An 18955-nucleotide genomic window follows, 5' to 3' on the forward strand; every position below is an offset into this window, starting at 1 on the left:
GCAAAAGGAGGGCAGCGGCGGGGTCGGCGGGCACCCGCTTGGATAGCTCCGCAGCCCCGCAGCACCCTTCCATCGACCGTAAGCTACAGACTACTTAGGCAGGATGTATGGAGCTGATGAAGACCACATGGAAGTGGCCCAGGAGGACGAGGGCGACGACGAGATTGTACAGGAGGACTCGTGGAACGTTATTACAGCTTTTTTCGATGACAAAGGACTTGTGCGTCAGCAGCTTGACTCCTTCAACGAGTTCGTCAATGTAACAATTCAGGAAATTATCGATGAGACACCTGAGATAGTTATCAAGCCTGAATCTCAGCACCTGCCGGGGGTTGAAGCTCATGAGGAAAAGGAGTACATCATCAAATTTGGTCAAGTGTACCTCAGCAGGCCTCAGATCACAGAGCAGGACGGCGAGTCGGTGGTCCTGTTCCCCAAGGAGGCCCGCCTCCGTAACCTGACGTAAGACACCGTGTCAGACGCGGACAAATTACGGGGGCATGCGTGCGAACTTGCAGAGATAGGTGTTTAGGCGGAACATTTTGTAAAGGCGTCGTCAGGAGGAAATCCTTGTCACCGGGGCCCGGAGGTTGCAGGTTTCCCAGGCACTCTCGTAGCTTTGTTTCCATCCCCCGGCCCATTTTCCATCCCCAACTCGGCACACCCCCACGCGTCTACACGTTGCAGATACTGCGCCCCGCTCTATGTGGATGTCACGAAGACCGAGTACACGCGGCAGGCTGACGACACGGTGGAGGAGAAGCAGGAGACTCTGTCCCATGTGCACTTGGGCAAGGTGCGTGCAGCACCAAGGTGTTGGGCTATAGCGAACGGGTCAATGTGCAAGGGACTGGGAGGAGAAGGCTTAGGGTAAATCGCCAAACGCGGCCCCACCCAACTAGGGACATTGCCGGGGGCTCATGCGTAGGACAGAGAAAACACCCCTCCTATCCCTAGAGTGAGTCGCCGTTCTCACATACGGTAGGCCAGCTCGGTATATGCATCCATCTTTGGAATGCCTGGTTTGACGCACAATACAGTGCAGCGGTATCTGGGACAGTGCTGAAAACGAGACAAGTCGGCAAGGAAGCGGTACACCCTTGTCATCTCACGTCATGCAGATGCTTGAATTGGGTGTTAGTACCTCCGGGGGGGGAAGGACCAGTGCCAACCCGGCACTTGGTGGCCAATGGGGGTAAAGGGGAAACTGTTGCAATCGACACGGGCTAGCTGCATGCGCTTGCTGAGGTATAGTTATCCACACGCCTGGATGGTTCTGATGCTTATCTCTCGAGCCTAGATTGGCCATTCGTTGCTTTAACCAACCCTGCATGGAACGGGCAACAGGGGTTTCGTAGCGCTGGCCGATTCAATCGCCGGGCAGTCGGCACGCGCGGCTTATTGCTGATGGCAGCTCTAACGTTTATGGAAGAATTAGCTGCTACCGCTGAGGTCTTGCTGGCTACGCCCTGGCCACTATATGCATGGCACCCCGGCGCGACGTTGTGCTCCAGCTGCCAGTGCTCACAGTTACCTTGAGGTGCCATGGCCAGCAGCGGCCGGCGCACGTTTGTCTGTCGTGTTAAAAGGGAGCCCGTGTTGTTCTTCCATGAAGGTCCCGTATGCTCGTGTGAAGGCTTTTTACTGCTGTGGTTTTGGCTTTTTGGTGTGTGTATATTTTTTTGTAGGTTCCCATCATGCTCAAGTCGGAGCGCTGCAATCTTCACGAGGCGGCTACGGAGCAGGAGGCCACCAACCTGGGCGAGTGCCCCTACGACCAGGTGCGTTGTGCGTTGGTGCGAGAGATTGGTGCGGGAGAGGGAGGTGAAAATGCAACAAGCAGCGGCGGCATCGCCATCGCTGCAGGGGCTTGACTGGGGAACGGTGGGTGATAATGTCGAGACGACACGCGTGACGACGCAGTGCCCGTAGGAGGTAGCTGTCTTGCGGTGGAGGAGGAGCTTGTGAGCAATGCAGTCTGTAATACATGGGTTATGGAGGGAAAGACACAAATTACGTCCCTGGAGGCGTGCACGTGCGGCCTGTACGTAATGATTGGATTGGGCGGCAGATGGGCGGGTTGGGCGCAGGTTAAAAGGGCTTTGCAAGCGCAGGTTGGGGTGCAGCTTCCATCAGTTACCTTAACTTTTCGTCGCAGTCCATTAGGTCATTCGCACATGTAGCAGCTTGCGACCACCATCATCGCATCACGTCCGCGACCACTTGCCACCGTGGCCGCCGATGCTGACGACGTCCGGCACGGTTCCGGCTGATGCTTCGTAGGGTGGTTACTTCGTCATCAACGGCAGCGAGAAGGTGCTCATCGCGCAGGAGCGCATGGCCAACAACCACGTGTATGTGTTTAAGAAAAGTCAGCCGAGCAAATATACCTTTTGCGCGGAGATCAGGTGCGTCGGGAACCCCAGAAATTCAAGCGTGGGGCTTGGGCTGTAAACACACAACATTGGCAGAGGTTCGTTTCATGTCCTGGAACCTTGACCTGGACTGGCCTTCCTACAGGCCTTCCTTTCATCCCAGTGCAAGTGGCCTTATATGAACACCATCAACCCCGTACACGTCCGCAACTTCATAAATGGACATGAGACAGCGATCAGCGAGCACTTCTTTTGATTTGGATGCTGCTAGACGCTGTCTTAGCCCTTTGCCAAGTTTGCCGCGGGAGGCTATTTGCATTTTCGGATATCATCCTACACCCCAACTCACCCCATCCTTTTGCAGCTGGTCCTTGGGATGTCGGCAGTTGATTGCTTGCCTTTCGCCTCTTCAGGTCGGTGGTTGAGGGCTCCACCCGTTCCGCGTCCTCCATGTCGATCATGATGTTGGCCAAGGGCAAGAAGGCCGGCGCTGCGGGCGTCATACGCGCGCAGATACCCTACATCAGAGCAGAGTTCCCCATTTTCATCCTGTTCCGGGCACTGGGCTTTGTGGTGCGTGGGCTTGCAAACTGGGCTGTGGGGTTTAGTGGAAAGCGCTGTAGGAAAGGGGCATCCTCTTCGGGGCCGTGTCCTTTGTGATGTACATATGTATGTATTACCGTAGGGAGCCCGAGATCAGACCGTTTTGTGATGTTAACGGGGTTGTGAAGGGCGCAATGGACGGTCGGGCAGAGGAAACAGCCACAAACCCGGATGGAAAGCAGCTGCCGAAACGCACCTGGGGATGCAAGGGCGTCGCGTAGGTGGCTGCACCTCCTCTCTGGAAATCGGGCGTCTGGGGCGTCTGGTACCCCAATTGGTGCTTCCTATCTATATCCGACCCGCCGAAGCTCGTTCAAACCACACCCACACCCACACACAACTGGCGGGCCATAGTCCGTTTCCAGTCGGCTGCCTGTCCTCATTCCACAATTTTGTTGACCATCTTGCACACCATGTTTTTTGCAATGCAGTCCGATCGGGACATTTTGGAGCACATTGTGTACGACCTGGATTCAGATCCGGCCATGCTGGAGGCCCTAAGGGCTAGCGTGGAGGAAGCGCAGGAGGTGCAGACTCAGGAGGAGGCGCTCAACTACCTGGGCAAACGTGGAACTGTCACCGGCGCCAGCAAGGTGACAAGAGACGGGCCCAGGAGTATAGCTTGAGGAGGGGTTAGCTAATGGAAAGGATGGAAGGCGGGACATGCATAGTGTGCGTGTGGGAGGGGAGGAGAACCCAGGAAGGCGGCGGATGTTGACTGGGTACTTCTTAACGGAAAGAAGGGCGCGAGGTATCTCCGCTTTTTTACGTTACTGACCCTCCCACCTCCCTGCGCCCGTACCCTTATGCCCCTGGGCTGTAAACGATCCCTTAACCCAGGCCGATCGCATCCAGTACGCCCGCAACCTGCTAATCAAGGAGCTGCTGCCGCACCTGGGCACTGAGGAGTTCATGGAGACACGGAAGGGCTACTTTGTGGGTTATATGGTGCACAGGTGGGGAGGGGCCTAGGATGGGGTTTATGTCCTTTCAGGTGCGCGCTAGGCGCGGGATAAAGTCGGAGTGAAGTGGGGGCGTGGATCACGGTTTTGGGGACGCGGTGGATAGGTGTATGGAATTGCGTGGCGTTTGGAAACTGGCATTGTTCCAGTCGGTGCAGGAATGCCGCTCCTTGTTTCTATTCCTATCTTTCCATCCCACGCATCTCTACCAATCGCACACCGTGCCGTAACCCCTGCCTGCCTGCTGGGCTCTTCCTGGCTCCCGTTGGCTGATACCGCGTTGCTCTGACTCAGGCTGATGCTTGTGGCCCTGGGCCGGCGCCCCGAGGACGACCGTGACCACTACGCCAACAAGCGGCTGGACCTGGGTGGGCCCCTTATGGCCGGGTTGTTTCGGTTGCTTTTCCGCAAGCTTTGCAAGGAGCTGCGCATGCATGCGCAGAGGATGGTGAGTGCAGGCAGGCAGGGAGGATTAGGGTGGCAAAGTCGCCGGCTCAGGCCAGGGGATTAGGATGCGGGCAGAGGATGGAAAATATTAAGGCGATCGGATTCTGCCATGAAACATAGGAGGATGGGATGCAGGGGAGAATGGAGTAAAGGAGGCAAGGGCTATCGGTTCGGCTGGCCAGCCGGTTAGCCAAGGGGTTGGGAGGCATGGGAACACTTGACTTCAAGTCGAACCCTGGTTTTGGTTTTCCTTTTCCTGACATTAGGTTGACGCCGGCAAGGAGATTAACGTGCTGTCCGCGATTAACGAGAAGATCATCACCCGTGGCCTCAAGTACTCGCTGGCCACTGGCAACTGGGGCGAGCAGGGCAAGCAGGGAATCAGGGCAGGTACGCAGAGGGACGGCTGGCAGTGTGTGGGGTGTTTTGTGGGATTGGAGGAGGTACTATTAAGGCAACACCGGGACCTTCAGAGGATATGAATGCGAGTAAAGGGAGAAGTAGAGGAGCCGAATTTGGCGCCGAAGGGTTCAACTGGGCCTAAGTGACGTTTGGACAGCCTACCATGGCTTTTGACTATTAACTTTCCGTGAACTTAAACTACTGTAGGTGTGTGTTGGATTTTGTGGGGGTTTCCACGCCGGACATGATATCCTACCCGTCTTCGTTTTTCCGCGTCTGCCTTCTTTCCTTTTTAAACCACACCTGAGCTTTTCATACCCCACCTCTCCCGTTGCTTGCTTGCGCGAAGGTGTGAGTCAGGTGCTCGCCCGTCTGACTTATGCCTCCACGCTCAGCCATCTCCGCCGCGTCAACTCGCCCATTGGTCGCGAGGGCAAGCTGGCCAAGCCTCGGCAGCTGCACAACAGCCTCTGGGGCATGTTCTGTCCCGCGGAGACGCCCGAGGGCCAGGCGGTGGGGCTGGTCAAGAACATGGCGCTCATGTGCTACATCACCGGTGGGTGTAGACCTTCTGAGGGAGATGTACATGTGTGGCAAGCTGCGAGAGGAGCCAGGGTTGCCTTTTTGAGTCGTCGGGCAGTAGGACATCTATGTTGGAAATTGCGGGGAATAGTAGTGTGTGCAGGATGCCAAACGGTTCCCTTCGTGGAGTTCTGGTTCCCTGCATGTGTACATGTGACATCATCTATGCATGTTTCATACGATTCCTGCTTCCTTTCCTCCCTTCCGTCAAGTAGTTTTGATTTATTTGCGATTCTTTGCATGTGTGAATTCTGGGGACCCCTGTTGTGCTTTGGGGTTTGGGAGTTGACCCTTTCCCTCTCTCTCCCAATGATCCCACCATCCTCCTGCAGTGGGTACGCCCTCCCTGCCCGTGGTGGCGCATCTGGAGGAGTTCAACACGGAGGCTCTGGACGAGGTGACACCAGCAGACATTGCGGCCGCCACCAAGGTAGGAACGAAGGGCGGAGCGGCACGAAGGAAGCACGCGGCGTGGCCAGAGCATCGCGCGTGTAGGCCGAAGCTTACGATTTCGGAACTGTGTTTACGTGGACAGAAGGGTTGTGGCAGAGGCGATGGAGTGTGTTCCAAGGCTGCGATCATCGCGCTGCTCTGCCAACCCTGCCATGTTCCTTTTTGCCCGCCGCCCCTTTTGTCCTCTGCGTTTTCCCCGGTCATGCTTTCTCGCGGCAGTCCCCTTTCCTGCCATTCTCTTACAGCCCGTATTTCTGCGCCTCTTTTTCTGCCAGGTGTTCATCAACGGTGTGTGGCTGGGCATCCAACGTGACCCCACAGCGCTCATCAAGAACCTGAGGGCTATGCGTCGCCAGGTGGCATTCAGTACGGAGGTGAGCTTTGCTCCCGCTGTCAAGTCAAGCTGCCGCTGTTCGCCTTAAAACCTTGCCAGCACTTCTGTTTTCCCTTGACTCAGCAAATCACGGTTTGTGCCTTGATCAGGTCCTTTTGTACAACCCGTTTCGAGTTTTCATTTTCGCGACAAATGTGCACAGTGTGTCTCATACTTGTCCTTGACACCGCCTTCAAACCTACTCGGCGTGAACGTGACGTGCATCTCGAACGTAACATTTTACCCTCGTCTTCTTCCTTTCCCTCCGTCTGTTGTTTTTGATTCTCTTTTATCCTCTCTCTGCGCTTTGCGACTTCTCCTAGCCTCTCCCTTCTCCCTTCTTTTTCCTTGGCCATGCTTCCCTCTCCACGATGCCCAGGTGTCCATCATCTACGATGGTCCTCTGAAGGAGCTGCGCATCTTCACCGACTACGGCCGCACCTCCCGGCCGCTCTATATTGTGGAGGACAACCGGCTGCTGGTTACCAAGAACCACATCCGCCGCCTTATCTCACCGCTGCCTGACGAGGAGGAGTACGCCTGGCCGCAGCTGGTGCAGGACGGCCTTGTAGAGTGAGTGCAACGTATCTGTTCAAAGCTTGTTCTTCCGCTCTCTCCTCGCAGGGCCAATTGGGGCATTGGGTGGTGATCCAGGTGACGATTTCTGCATTATGGAGGTTTGGGACAGAGATCGACAATCGAGGGGGTTATAGAGGGTTGTGGAGGGCTATGGAGAGATTGGGGGCTAGGGGAATTTTGTTATTTTGGGCTCTCATGCCACCTCTCTGTCCCACAGGTATATTGACGCGGAAGAGGAGGAGACGACTATGATAGCCATGACCATCGCCGACCTGCGTAACGCCCGCGAGGCGGGCTCCGCCACCGGCACCACCTACACGCATTGCGAGATTCACCCCGCCATGATCCTGGGTGTCTGCGCCTCCATCATCCCCTTCCCCGACCATAACCAGTCGCCCCGCAACACCTATCAGGTGGGCCAGTTTGATTGCTTGTGTGCATCCACGTGCGTAGGGAAGCTGTAGGCCTGGCCCGACCGGGCGACTCTTGCTTGCCTGGCATAAGCCATTCAATTCCTGGTGTTTTTCCTCCTTTCCTTCCGCTTCCCGGTGGCTCCGGAAGCGCACTTACCCAATTGCTCTTATTGAACGCCCCCCTGGGACTGCCGGTTGTCTTGGTCGCGTCTGCATGTGGGCCATCCTGGGCATTTCCTAAACGTTGTGCCGATCCCTTCCCGTCTACTGCCATCGCCTCCTTTTCAGAGCGCCATGGGCAAGCAGGCCATGGGGATGTACGCCACGAACTACCAGACGCGCATGGACACGCAGGTGGGGCAGTGAGGTAGTGGGGTTCAACACGAGACGATGTAGGAGGATTCACGTTATGCTCTTGTATGGGTTGGGGCTGGCCGTGGTTGCAGAGCCGTCTCAAGTGTTAAGGATAACCAACCTACTGGAAGCTAAGTTAGCACGCGCCACCCTCGGCACCCTCACCTTGGCAGGGCCGCCTCCGCACCTTTCCTTGGTCTCCCCTCGGTGTGGTTTGAACACTTCTCCCTTCCCTTTCGCCTGCGCTTTCCCTCCCAGGGTTTCGTGCTTTACTACCCCCAGAAGCCGCTGGTGTGCACCCGCGCCATGGACTACCTCAAGTTCCGGGAGTTGCCTGCAGGTAAGGGATGGCAGGGTAGATCACTTGTGGGAGGACGCGTAGGAATGCATGTATTCCCGACGGCGTTTAGACTAGAGGAGTCAGGGAAGGCGCGCAGAGGTTGGACAGCGAGAGGGTTTTTCTGCTGTGACGCTGTGCTGCTTGTGTCCCTCTGTTGGATAACGGCATGCGAAGGACGAACATGGGATTCAAGGGCCCTAAAACCCATCTAAACTCCTGTAAAACGCTCAACCCCGCTTCAGGCATCAACGCCATCGTGGCCATCATGTGCTACAGTGGCTACAACCAGGAAGACTCCCTCATGCTGAATGGGTCGTCTATTGACCGGGGCTTCCATCGCTCCATCTTTTACCGCGCGTACAAGGAGGAGGAGAAGAAGGCCGGCAGCCTCTCCAGGGAGGAGATTGAGGCGCCAGACCCGGTGGTTACGGCCAAGATGAAGCACGGCACGTACGACAAGCTGGACGCGGACGGGCTCTGCCCACCTGGTGGGTCGGCAATAAGTGGGCAGGACATCTGGAGATTGGGAGAGTTTTTGTTGTTACGGAGTGGGAGGCTTCTGGGCCCATGGAACACATTTGGATTGTCCTATCTCGGATTGAACTCCGTACAGCACCGTCCACCATTACCGCACTGTACTGTACGCCATACGAACTGGAAGTCCAAAGCGGTTGATTCTGCCATCTAGAATTCTCATCATCATGTCACTCGAACATTCGTAGAGACAGAGGGTTCAGCAATCGATACCAATCCAGCGTGCGAATCTCGGTCCATCAACTGTGACCTCTAACTCCACATCTCAGCAGCTAGCCATAATCTCACGCCATGTCGAGGGTCTACCCATGAATCGAATCCAGGACCTTAAGCCGCAAAATGCAGTAGCGAATCTAGACCAGGGCGAGATGTAGACTTCCCGCAGTTCGTTTGAAGCTGAAACTTCTTTCTCGATCCGTTTTAAAAAGTAGTTCCTTTCGCGCCACGCCGCGTTGCGCCGGGTCACGTCACTCAAACGCCGTGTCATGCCTTTTTGGCGACCTTCTGACACCCCTCCCTCGCTCCTCCCGTGCCCCCAGGCACCCGCGTGTCCGGGGAGGACATCATTTGCGGCAAGACCGTCACGCTGCCGGATGATCCCACGGGGGCGGTGCAGCGCTTCACCAAAAAAGACGCCTCACTGGCGCTGAGGGGGCACGAGGCGGGAGTCATTGACCAAGTGCGTGGGGTCTCTGTGGGTGTCCTACTGTCCATGCCCTTCAGAACAGCCCTGAACCCAACAAATGTTTCTTCCGCCCCAACGGTCGTCCGACACCCCGGACGGAAACATGTTCTTAATGTGGTTGTGTGTGGGTCTCACGGCACCTAACTATCCGGACGGCCCTTCATTATGCAGGCAGTCCGGCTGATGCGTGCCGCAGAATAAGTGAGGGGAGCATAACCCTCTTTCCGCACGTTTTTATCTGCCTCTCGGCGGCGTACACGGCAACGCCGTCCCAGCACCGCCTAGGGGTTAAAACGCCGTGCGACATGAGTCGCACACCCTGCAGTGACGTTGTGTCACCACCACGTTTGGCGTGATGGTGATTGTGATTGTGATGGTGGTCGTGATGACCATGGTTCAGACACCCACGGCAGTTCGCTAGAATCTGGAGGAAGATTATTTTGTCACCGTTGCGACCGGTGGGGTCGATGCTCCCCCGATCACCACCCTCTCCACGTGCTTTTTGCGTATTGCACTGCCTCCTTCTGGCATTTGCGTATTTTCTTTATCCCGGTCCGTCCCATTGTTCTGGCTGCAGGTGATGTTGACGACCAACGACGAGGGTCAAAAGTTCGTCAAGATTCGCGTGCGGACCATCTGCATCCCGCAGGTACGGGTTGTGGGGTGCATGCACATGTGTACGTATTGACCGGAAACTGCGCTGTTGGCAGGAAATTGTGCGTATGTATGTACCCATCGATGTATGTGTGTGCGGATGTGTGTGTCCAAGGATAGGACGTAAGGAGTGGAAACTGTGTACGGGGTCCCGGTCCATGGGGGGCATAGTGGCGCTGGTGAGTGAGGATTTGGGTCGCCAGGACAGGTTTGGGAGTAATGATCTCGGGCGGTGGGGAAAGCAACTGCCGATTTGTTCGCCGACTCCAGCTAACTCCAGATGGGCGGCCTGCGTTGAGGTCTCCTTGCATGTTGGAAGAGCATCACAAGGGTGTCCGCTTTGGCCGAAGCGGCACGAAGGAGTATAGGTATAGCACTGATACCACCGTCACCAACACCTATACCCGGCGCCCATCTCCTTTCGGGCCACTTTCCGTCTGTCAGGTTGGCGACAAGTTCGCCTCCCGTCACGGCCAGAAGGGCACCTGCGGCATTACCTACACCATGGAGGACATGCCCTTCTCCGCGGAGGGCATTGTGCCGGACATCATCGTCAACCCGCACGCCATTCCCTCCCGCATGACCATCGGACATTTGGTGGAGGCGCTCATGAGCAAGGTGAGTGTGGTGGTGGCGGCGCGGGCGGGACAGGCGGGAGGAGCGTGTGGAACAGGCGGGCGTTCGGGGTGGGGTAAGGAGTCAGTACGCCAACGGCGCCGGTGGGGCTGTGGCACGGGTTGCGGAATGGCTAGCGAAGAGGGTCATGGAGAAGAGAAAGGAAATGAAGGGAAAGAGGAAGGGTTAGAGGAACAACCGAATACGACCGCGCGTGGTTTCGTCCTTTTCTTTTGGTTTTCCTTTCCTGTCCTTTGTGCTGTGGTACCCATCATGTCACTTGGCCGGCCCACGCCATCCTTGTTGGGGGATGCTATGTTCCCAACAAACACCTCCTTTCACAAGTAGCATGCTGTCGCAATCTGTTCAAATTCCTGTTCTCCGGTTCGCCCCCACGACCGTCAGGTGGCTGCGCTGATGGGCAGCGAGGGTGACGCCACGCCCTTCACCAAGGTGCGCGCTGCGAATCCTGGCTGCGGCTAGGGCTCTGGAAAAGGATGCGCAGCGATAAGGATGTATAGTCTAGGACGACCTGTAGTTGGAATGACCTGTAGAAGGAATGTCTGGGTGTCTTGGGCGTTGGGTTTCGAAGTGTAGTCAACTGAGATATAAAACTCAGGTATTAAACTGAGATGGAGCCTGTTGAGTGTGAGTGAGCTACCGCACGGTTGACCAGACGATGATTGCGGTGGTGTAGTGGGGACCTGGGCCACGAGTAAAATATGCTTCTGGTAGCGAGCTCTTTATGTTGGAGGGCTCTCCCCGCCTCGTCTTGTATGGAGAACACGCACATGGCTTTTGCCAGTAAGCCCGGCCCCAAACCCAGGTCCCCCAAACCCTTAATCCAATACGATTCATACCCCGTGGCAAAAGCGCCATCGTATATCCCCGGCCCGGTGCCATTTCTGGTGTTAGTTTTGCCCTGAATTTGGTCACCATACTTCGTGTCCAATCGTACAATCCCAATAGTAACCCCAATCCCCTCTTCGATCCTGATCCAAGCCCCAACTCCGACCGTAACGCAATCCCGCTTCCTGTGCCGCCTCCAGGTGACTGTGGACAACGTGTCCCAGATGCTTCACGACCTGGGCTACCAACGCCGTGGCTGGGAGGTCATGTACAACGGCCACACGGGTCGGCAGCTGCGCGCACAGATTTTCCTCAACCCCACGTACTACCAGCGCCTGAAGCACATGGTGGACTTCAAGATCCACTCTCGAGGCCGAGGCCCGGTGCAGGTGCTTACCAGGCAGCCGGCGGAGGGTCGTGCCAGGGACGGTGGACTCAGGTGCGGCTGGGGTTGGCGGTATCCATGTTGTGTGCTGGGCGGGCGCAGATTGTGTGTGTATATAAGTGAATGTGAGCCGCTTCATGTCCTTCCGCACCCTTTTGTTCACACAATATAAAGCTGGGGGTTGAAGAGCGTGGTGCAGGTACTGTGTTGGTGATACATGTGGGCCTTGGATACGTTGAGTGACGTGTGTTGAGGAGTTCAGAGGTGTGTGTAGAGATTGTGTCGACAATCTGTGTGTGTGGACACGAGCCCGTGTCTTTTGGGGGCAAACCACCGCGTCGCGCCGCGCTCTTCCTGCAGTGCGTAAACCGAGACACAAGATGGTGGTAAACAGCCCTCTTTCCCCCACACCGTTCCTGCTGCCACCGCTTCAGCTGCCCAGGCCGTAAGCACGCTTGCATCTGCTGCTGACATGGCCGCAACTGCAATCTTAACAATGGACCTCTGACGCTGTGCTTGACGCTGCCGTCGTCAATCCGCAGGTTCGGGGAGATGGAGCGCGACTGTATTATCTCCCACGGCGCGGCGGCCTTCCTCAAGGAGCGCCTGTTTGACCAGAGCGACGCCTACCGGGTGCACGTGTGCGAGCGGTCGGGGCTCATCGCGGTGGCCAATCTCAAAAAGCAGCAGTTCACGTCCACCATCTACAAGGACGGCTCGAACATCTACCAGGCGAGTTACCGGCGTAATCCCCGCTGGGCAGCGGGCGGTGGATACAAGAGAATGTGGAACAAAGATGTTTTGCTGTGCGGAAGGCGGGAGGGGAACACTGGTGCGGCAATCAAGATTAGTTCGGATTGTGTGCGTACTTCATGAGAGTGACGAAAACGGCAGGAACGGCGGATTGAGATTGCTCCTTTCACCGTGCATCTATTGTTCCTTCCCGTTGTTCCTATTGATTGTATATGGCCCATCTCAGGTGCGCCAGCCTGCCAGGTTCTTCACCTCCATGGTCCGATGAGAGGAAGCACATTCGTCACCACCACACGACCTCACTTTTGTTTTTGCCCCATGCCCAGGTTTCCCGTGTTACGGGCTTGCGTGCTCTCCCCTCCTTATCACATAATTGCCTGCCTCCCTCGCGCTCATCGCAGTTGTATTGACTCTCTCCTTTTCCCCCCTTCCTGCGGATTTATTGCTCGCAGGTGTACGTCCCCTATGCCTGCAAGCTTCTGTTCCAGGAGCTCATGGCCATGTGTATTGCGCCCCGCATGCAGTTTGAGCGTGACCCACCGCCGCCCACGTAGCCGCCTGTGCTCCCAACCCTGCTGCCTCTGGTACGGAGGAGGGGGAAGCAGTGTATCGGCCAACTGGTCGTGAGGCTTTCGGGATGTTGGTTTAGGATTGGCGTGCCCCGCAGTGGTGGGACCTGAACCGTGTGGATTCCGCACCGCGACTCAGGCGGTAACGCTTGCGCTGACGTGTCAGGAGGCCAAGCTGCGACCGAGGGGCCCGAGAACGGCACTGAGCTGGCATGTATGCGGTTGGGAAGGAGGACGTGGTTTGTAACTGGAGGAAGTGTAGGGGGATGGAAAGCAGTTGGCTTTGCAGGGCTCCCTCCCGCGCTTGTGTGGCTGCATGAGTGGGTAGAGTCGCGCGGGTGAGGTCACAGGACAGAACTGCGTGGGGGTTCGTAAAGGCGGAAGAGTTGTGGGAGAAGTGAGGGTGAAAGCAACTGGGGCTTGCTTTCCGGTGGCGCGCGGTACTGCGGCGGTGCAGGCGGCGGCCGGGCCGGAGGTTTCCAGCCATGTTGCCAGCAGGCGTCTCCTTAGTGGAAGTTATTGCAGGGAGCCGCGGGTCCCTGTACAGGCTCAATTGAGCCATTGAGCAATGTGTGTGTTTCTGGGTGTGTCTGTATTACGTCACGTAGCACGAGGAGGAGGTGACGTGAGCTGCGACGGCCATGTAACTCTCGTCCAGGGACTGGAGGCACTTCGGGCAGCCAGTAGCGCCGTCTGGTTGGATGTAGGGAGCAACCACCCGGGCCGGCGGGGTTTGCCTTCCTCACTAGGCCCCGCTGTTATGCTCCGTATTGCACCGGCCGACGGCGGGATGGGCTTGCGGACAGTTTTTGCGTTTCGGATAAATGGATGACGAATGTGTGTATTTGGGCTTCTTAACTTTGCTACAGCTCATGTTGGCTTTATTGATCTGGTTGGGAGATTGCGGCTACGCCAAGGAATGAGGTTTTCGGGACAAGGCCGCGGCAGCGGTACGTGGATACGATAGCTAGCTGCGGGTCCACTGGGTGGGCATTGGTCGCACTGACAGCAGAACAGATCAAAATACTTTTCCTGACAAGCTCGCCCAGTTCAACAGCCGCTACAGGTGGGAAAGCTCTGGCCAGTATACGCACGGGAGGTCAAAGTTCCTGTGGCATTTAGTTGGTGGGTAGCTGGGATCACATCTTCCCTCTCCTCACATTATTATGACGCATAGGAGTAGAGACGCATTCGCTGGCTGGGTGGTCTGTGGTCTGGTGAGCGTAGTGTACAGGGGTGGGCACGAAACTGCTCTTGGCTGCTGAAACCTCTCAGTTTATGATGATGCAGACGGCTTTTGCATCTGCTGGAGCTTACACGGCCGTTGTCAAGCAGTCCCGCTCGCATCGATGATGAGTGGATTGGCGTGCGCCTACAGACGAACATGATTCCCATTACGTCTCCGGATGGCGCAATGGACGCGTGTCGGCATGTATACCTTAGGAGCGTGCCGGATTTGGGTTTTACGCTCACCAGAAAGCACGTGCGGGCATTGGGCGTTGCTCTTTGAGGAGCTAGGGGCGTGAGGCCCATCTGCTGCGATGTCTTTAAAGCTGGGCGTTTATGCTACGTTGTATACAGGTGCCGTTGCCATGCTTTCTTTTGCGCGACATGCACACATCGAAGTGCGGACAAGCACACACAAATAGACGACCCAAATTCCTGCAGTGCCCGAGCCATGCTACGAGATGCGCGATACCAGCCAGCATTCAAACCGCGGGTTACCCCGCACAACTCTCTCGCCACCTCTGCAGGCAACCTGCAATCTATTGTACAGCAACGTGCAAATGCAGCACTTCTCAACATCTTCACACACTCCTGGGGTCGCACTCCGCCTCAGCCTGGTTTCCTCAAAAGACCAGCCATGCCCGCACGACTTATAAACGTGCATTCGCGCCCCACTCACTCCTATCCCAGTCCTAGTCTTTCATATCTAAGTTGGCGCGTCCTGATTCGAATCTCAAAACCGCATGCCGTGGCTCCAGTGCTAACAGAGCCCTCTGCTTCGTTCACTCTCGCGCCTAAAACCATGATCGCAAACAGGAGCCTCTCTTACGGGTATTCGAAGCCGCAAAATAACGGCCCTAAGCTCAACCTCTCGCAGCACAGATCCACACACGCAACTCCCATGCTTACGCCCCGCAAAACTTTCCGCACAGCTGGACGGACGGCGCCACGCAGCACGGCTTTGTCTCTGCGCGTCGCGCTCCCCCTCGGGTGTATGCACACGCGGCTTTCACCTCGCGCTCTTCATCCTCTCCGGCGAAGAAATCCACGCATGCGAGCGAGCGCTGCGCTATCGGTCCTCCTCCACCAGCACTGAACCCTCCTCTTCACTCAGTTCTCGGCCTCCTTAGTCGCTCGCAGCCTCAGCTTCATTTCTCAAATCGGATGCTGTAGCCGCCCGAGTTAGGGTCCTTGTCGAATTTGAAGTTGTCTAGCGACAAGCCGAATTTGCCCAACACCGTGTTGCCCAAATCCTTAAGCTTGGAGAACATCTCCGTCTTAGGGTTTGCCGAGTTCAGGGTCGACAGGTTGGGAAGGACAGGTCGGGGGGCCGGATGGCGAGCCGGGTCAAGAAAAACTAGCAGGAGGACGTCGCAGCGCGACCGGAGAAGGGACCGGCTGTTCTCTGTCATACACGAGTGACACTGACATTACTGACGTTATTTTCCTCCTATATGGGACACACACACACACTCTCTCTCTCTCTCTCATAAGCCTTCACTAGCAAAGGCACAAAGATTCCCGAGAGATACGCCGCCCTTGAACCAACAAACCGACACTCGTACCTTCAGCTTTTCCGTACGCTCGTCCACCTTGGGTTGCAGTACCGCCACTTTGGCCTTGGCCCACGAGTTCTCCGGTTCCACCTGCAGTAGCGCCTTGGCGTCGCCCAGAGCGTGGTCCAGCTCGTCCAATCGCTCAAACGCTTCACAGCGCCGCATGTACGCCTTCAAGTACGACCCATTGAGCCGTATAGCTTCCGTACAGTTCTGTACGGCGTAGTCGTACTGCTGGATTTTAATGTTGCATGCGGCCAGGTTGGCAAAGTAGATGGCTTGCTCCGTGGCCGCGCTCTGGGGAGCTGGAAGGGGAGGGGAAAGACGGGAGGGAGGGGAGGGGAGGGGATGGCAGGATGAGATGACCCTAGGGAGCGGCGACCAGACGGTGCGTTATCGCGCAGTGGATGGTTTTGACGGCGGCTGCAGTCACCAACCCCACCTGCGTCCAGCGCTTCGTTGTACTTGGCCGCCGCTTCGGTCCACAGACCTTTGCCGAACAGCTCGTTGCCCTCCCGCTTTAGTGCCTCCGCCCGCGCGAGCGCCTCAGCGTCCTTAGCTGCTGAGTCCACCTCTTGCTGCTGCTGCTGCTGCTGCTCCTGCGTCTCCACGTTCTCCTCCGCCTCTTGCTGCTGGTGGTTGTCCCCCTTCTGATCTTCTTGCTCCTGCTGCTGTCGTGTCGTTTCTTTCTCCCCAAGATTTTCACCATCTCCACGTCCGCCATCCTGCGGTGCCCCGCTGTGGAAATCTGTCGTAGGGAGCTGTCGCTGCTGCTGTTGAGACAGCGGCAGCTCGCGCTCCTGAGGCCGCTGCGGTTGTGGCTGATTGGCAGAGGGGCCCCCAGCGCCCGTGGTGCTGTCAGCTACTCGGTCTATAGGTCCCACCTCCGTCTGATGCGCGGACTGCTGCTGCTGCTGGCCCTGCTTGTCGGGCCCTGGGGCTGGCTGGAGAGTCTGGTCTGGGTCACCCATCTTGCTGCCCCGTGATATCTCCTGCAAGCTCCTCTCCGAGCGGGTTCTAGCGGCGCCGCTCTGGTGCTTATACAGTCCTTCGGTTGTGACCTGACGCGTTGGGAGTACGACATCACAGAAAGCGTAAGCTAATAGTGCATTTGCAACAGAATGTTGTCAACATTTATAGGTAACTGCACATGCGTGATGAGCCGTAAGAGTGAGGCATGGCTCCGTCGCGGGAATGCTGAGGACGACAGAGCTGTGAGACAAAGGAAGCCGTTCAAGGATCCTTCGTGTATAAGAATCCAGAGAGGCAGAGATGAGGCTATCGCCGTTACCTGGCAGTGCAAACCGGCCTTGTGCGTCTAGAAATTTCCTTACCCTCGTTAGCCTAACTCAGTTGCACCTTGAAAAGGACAAATTGGTTGCCAAAACAACAGATAATCCTGTACAGCTTATGGAGATATCTCGTAATATGGTAAAATATGTTTTAGTGGTTTACCGTTGACAGGTATTATGATCTCCGAAATCATCTGACGCGAGTTCCTGTTTCCAGTTTGGCGGTTCATGAGCCTTTTGGCTCGTCTGGACCGTACAAGCTTGAAGCTTGTAAACGTAAACGTAAAACGTAAAACGCGATCAGACGTCGGCAAATAGAGTATTTCTGGTTTCCGGACGAGTCCATTTCTGTTATCATTGACTGTCGGTTCCGGCCGTCGGGCGGCCGTCCGGGCATGCGAAAGCTCCTCTTTCGCATGGGATGTGGGCCCACATCCTATTTCTGCAAGCGGGCTTGGGGAACTGTACTTCTGTTTTCGGGAGTTTCTGTTCGACCCGAAGTGCCCAAAGCGTTTGCCGATGCCTGCTGGGCGTTCACCGACCGATAAGGTTACCGGTCGGTAAGGTAACCGACCACTAAAGTTACCGATCAGTTACCGGATCGTGAATGTCGGTTACCTTACTGAAGCGACCGGTTGGGTTAACCGGTTAGCTAACCGGTCGGTTACCGAACCTTTTATGCCATAAGGTAGAGGGAGGGATGGAGGGAGGGATGGAGGGAGGGATGGAGGGATGCATGTATGGCGGGATGTGTGGAGGAAGGTTGGGTCGCTCAGGGCCACAAAAAACCCTAAGGCTTGTGAAAACGCAGCTTGACCCGGATGCAGCTTTTCGTCACCAGGAGATGAAACGTGGTGCGTGGTCTTTCATGGATCTTAACGACATACGATATACACAGCCCATGAGAATTCTGCTCCATGCAGGGAAGGACAGTAACACTTTTTCCACCCAGTAAATGCCCTGCCTCATCTGCTACAGCTACCGGATAAGAACGAACGAAGAAGTCTGATTGCATGAGGTCGCGTGACTTCGAAGTTCTCATCAGTCATTAATGCACGTACAGGTAACTCCTGCTTAAAACAACCCGGGGGTCAGGAATCAGGCCCCGGGGGTCATGGAGCGGCCCCCATGGGGGCCCCCATAGAAGACGATGTAGGCCATACATGTCAATCGCGATCCATTCAGAGGGTCTCTTCCCCGATATGATACATGGGGGGCATTGTGGAGTATAAAAAACATGCAATGCAGAGCATGCACTGCAATTGCGGCCTCTTCATCATATAGCTATTCGCGCCATATAGCTATTCGCAAGATCAAGGTCCCGGCGGTGGACTTCTGAGTGCCAGCACGTGTGAGCACAAGATGCCAGAGATGCCAAAGTCTCATGCTGACCACTTGCAGAACCAGGCGGCCTTAGGCTTACCCAGCAGCCGCTAGAGGGTAGGACAAACTGTCGGGCAGAGCAATTCTTTTGACTGCCCCGGTCGCACAATTCCCGTGCTTCCCTAATTCGACACCCTGAACACGCTAATTCTGACTGTCCGAATGTCCCTGCCAGGCCAATTCGACACCCTGTCAGCCTAATTCTGACTGTCGGAATGTCCCGCCAGGCTAATTCGTATCCCTGTCAGGCTAATTCTGACTGTCGGAATGTCCCTGCCAGGCCAATTCTTATCCCTGTCAGGCCAATTCAAGGGCCTGTCCCGGCAATTCAACTTGTCCCAGGTGTCAATCTAAACCCTTCTACCGAGCAATCTAGACCAATTGCAGGGTCTGCCCCCAAACTCTCAGGCACGCATTCAGAATCGCGGAAGTTGAAGGAACTTTACGAAACAAGGGGAGCACTTACAAATATCTCTCGTATGTTTGTTGGTTTCAAATCCGTACATGCTTGTACGGTAACAAGGCGTGTGGGGCTCCTGCCACTTCCTGCCCCATATGGGACACGGGTAA

General features: G+C 56.1%; 2 protein-coding genes across 2 annotated transcripts; one reads left to right on the plus strand and one right to left on the minus strand.

The window, feature by feature from the left end:
* Window positions 1-103: 103 nt before the first annotated feature.
* On the plus strand, window positions 104-12912 carry VOLCADRAFT_103593 (uncharacterized protein; the record flags this gene model as incomplete). Its single annotated transcript, XM_002947643.1, has 24 exons — window positions 104-462; window positions 688-796; window positions 1689-1781; window positions 2284-2408; window positions 2789-2948; window positions 3410-3571; window positions 3819-3934; window positions 4235-4388; window positions 4654-4777; window positions 5139-5345; window positions 5704-5801; window positions 6100-6198; window positions 6577-6770; window positions 6994-7189; window positions 7478-7543; window positions 7802-7883; window positions 8126-8371; window positions 8957-9096; window positions 9680-9751; window positions 10201-10374; window positions 10777-10824; window positions 11421-11659; window positions 12148-12403; window positions 12811-12912. The coding sequence occupies 24 exons, from the start codon at window positions 104-106 to the stop codon at window positions 12910-12912; spliced, it is 3621 nt and encodes a 1206-aa protein (XP_002947689.1).
* Window positions 12913-15302: 2390 nt separating this feature from the next.
* VOLCADRAFT_103594 (uncharacterized protein) lies at window positions 15303-17089 on the minus strand (the record flags this gene model as incomplete). The annotated part of the gene is made up of 4 exons (XM_002947768.1): window positions 17045-17089; window positions 16153-16771; window positions 15720-16015; window positions 15303-15431 (listed from the first exon to the last, which is right to left on the minus strand). The coding sequence occupies exons 2-4, from the start codon at window positions 16679-16681 to the stop codon at window positions 15303-15305; spliced, it is 954 nt and encodes a 317-aa protein (XP_002947814.1). The 5' UTR covers window positions 16682-16771; window positions 17045-17089.
* Between the last annotated feature and the right edge of the window lie 1866 nt (window positions 17090-18955).

This window comes from Volvox carteri (genome assembly GCF_000143455.1).
Source record: "Volvox carteri f. nagariensis unplaced genomic scaffold VOLCAscaffold_7, whole genome shotgun sequence".
Taxonomy (NCBI): domain Eukaryota; kingdom Viridiplantae; phylum Chlorophyta; class Chlorophyceae; order Chlamydomonadales; family Volvocaceae; genus Volvox; species Volvox carteri.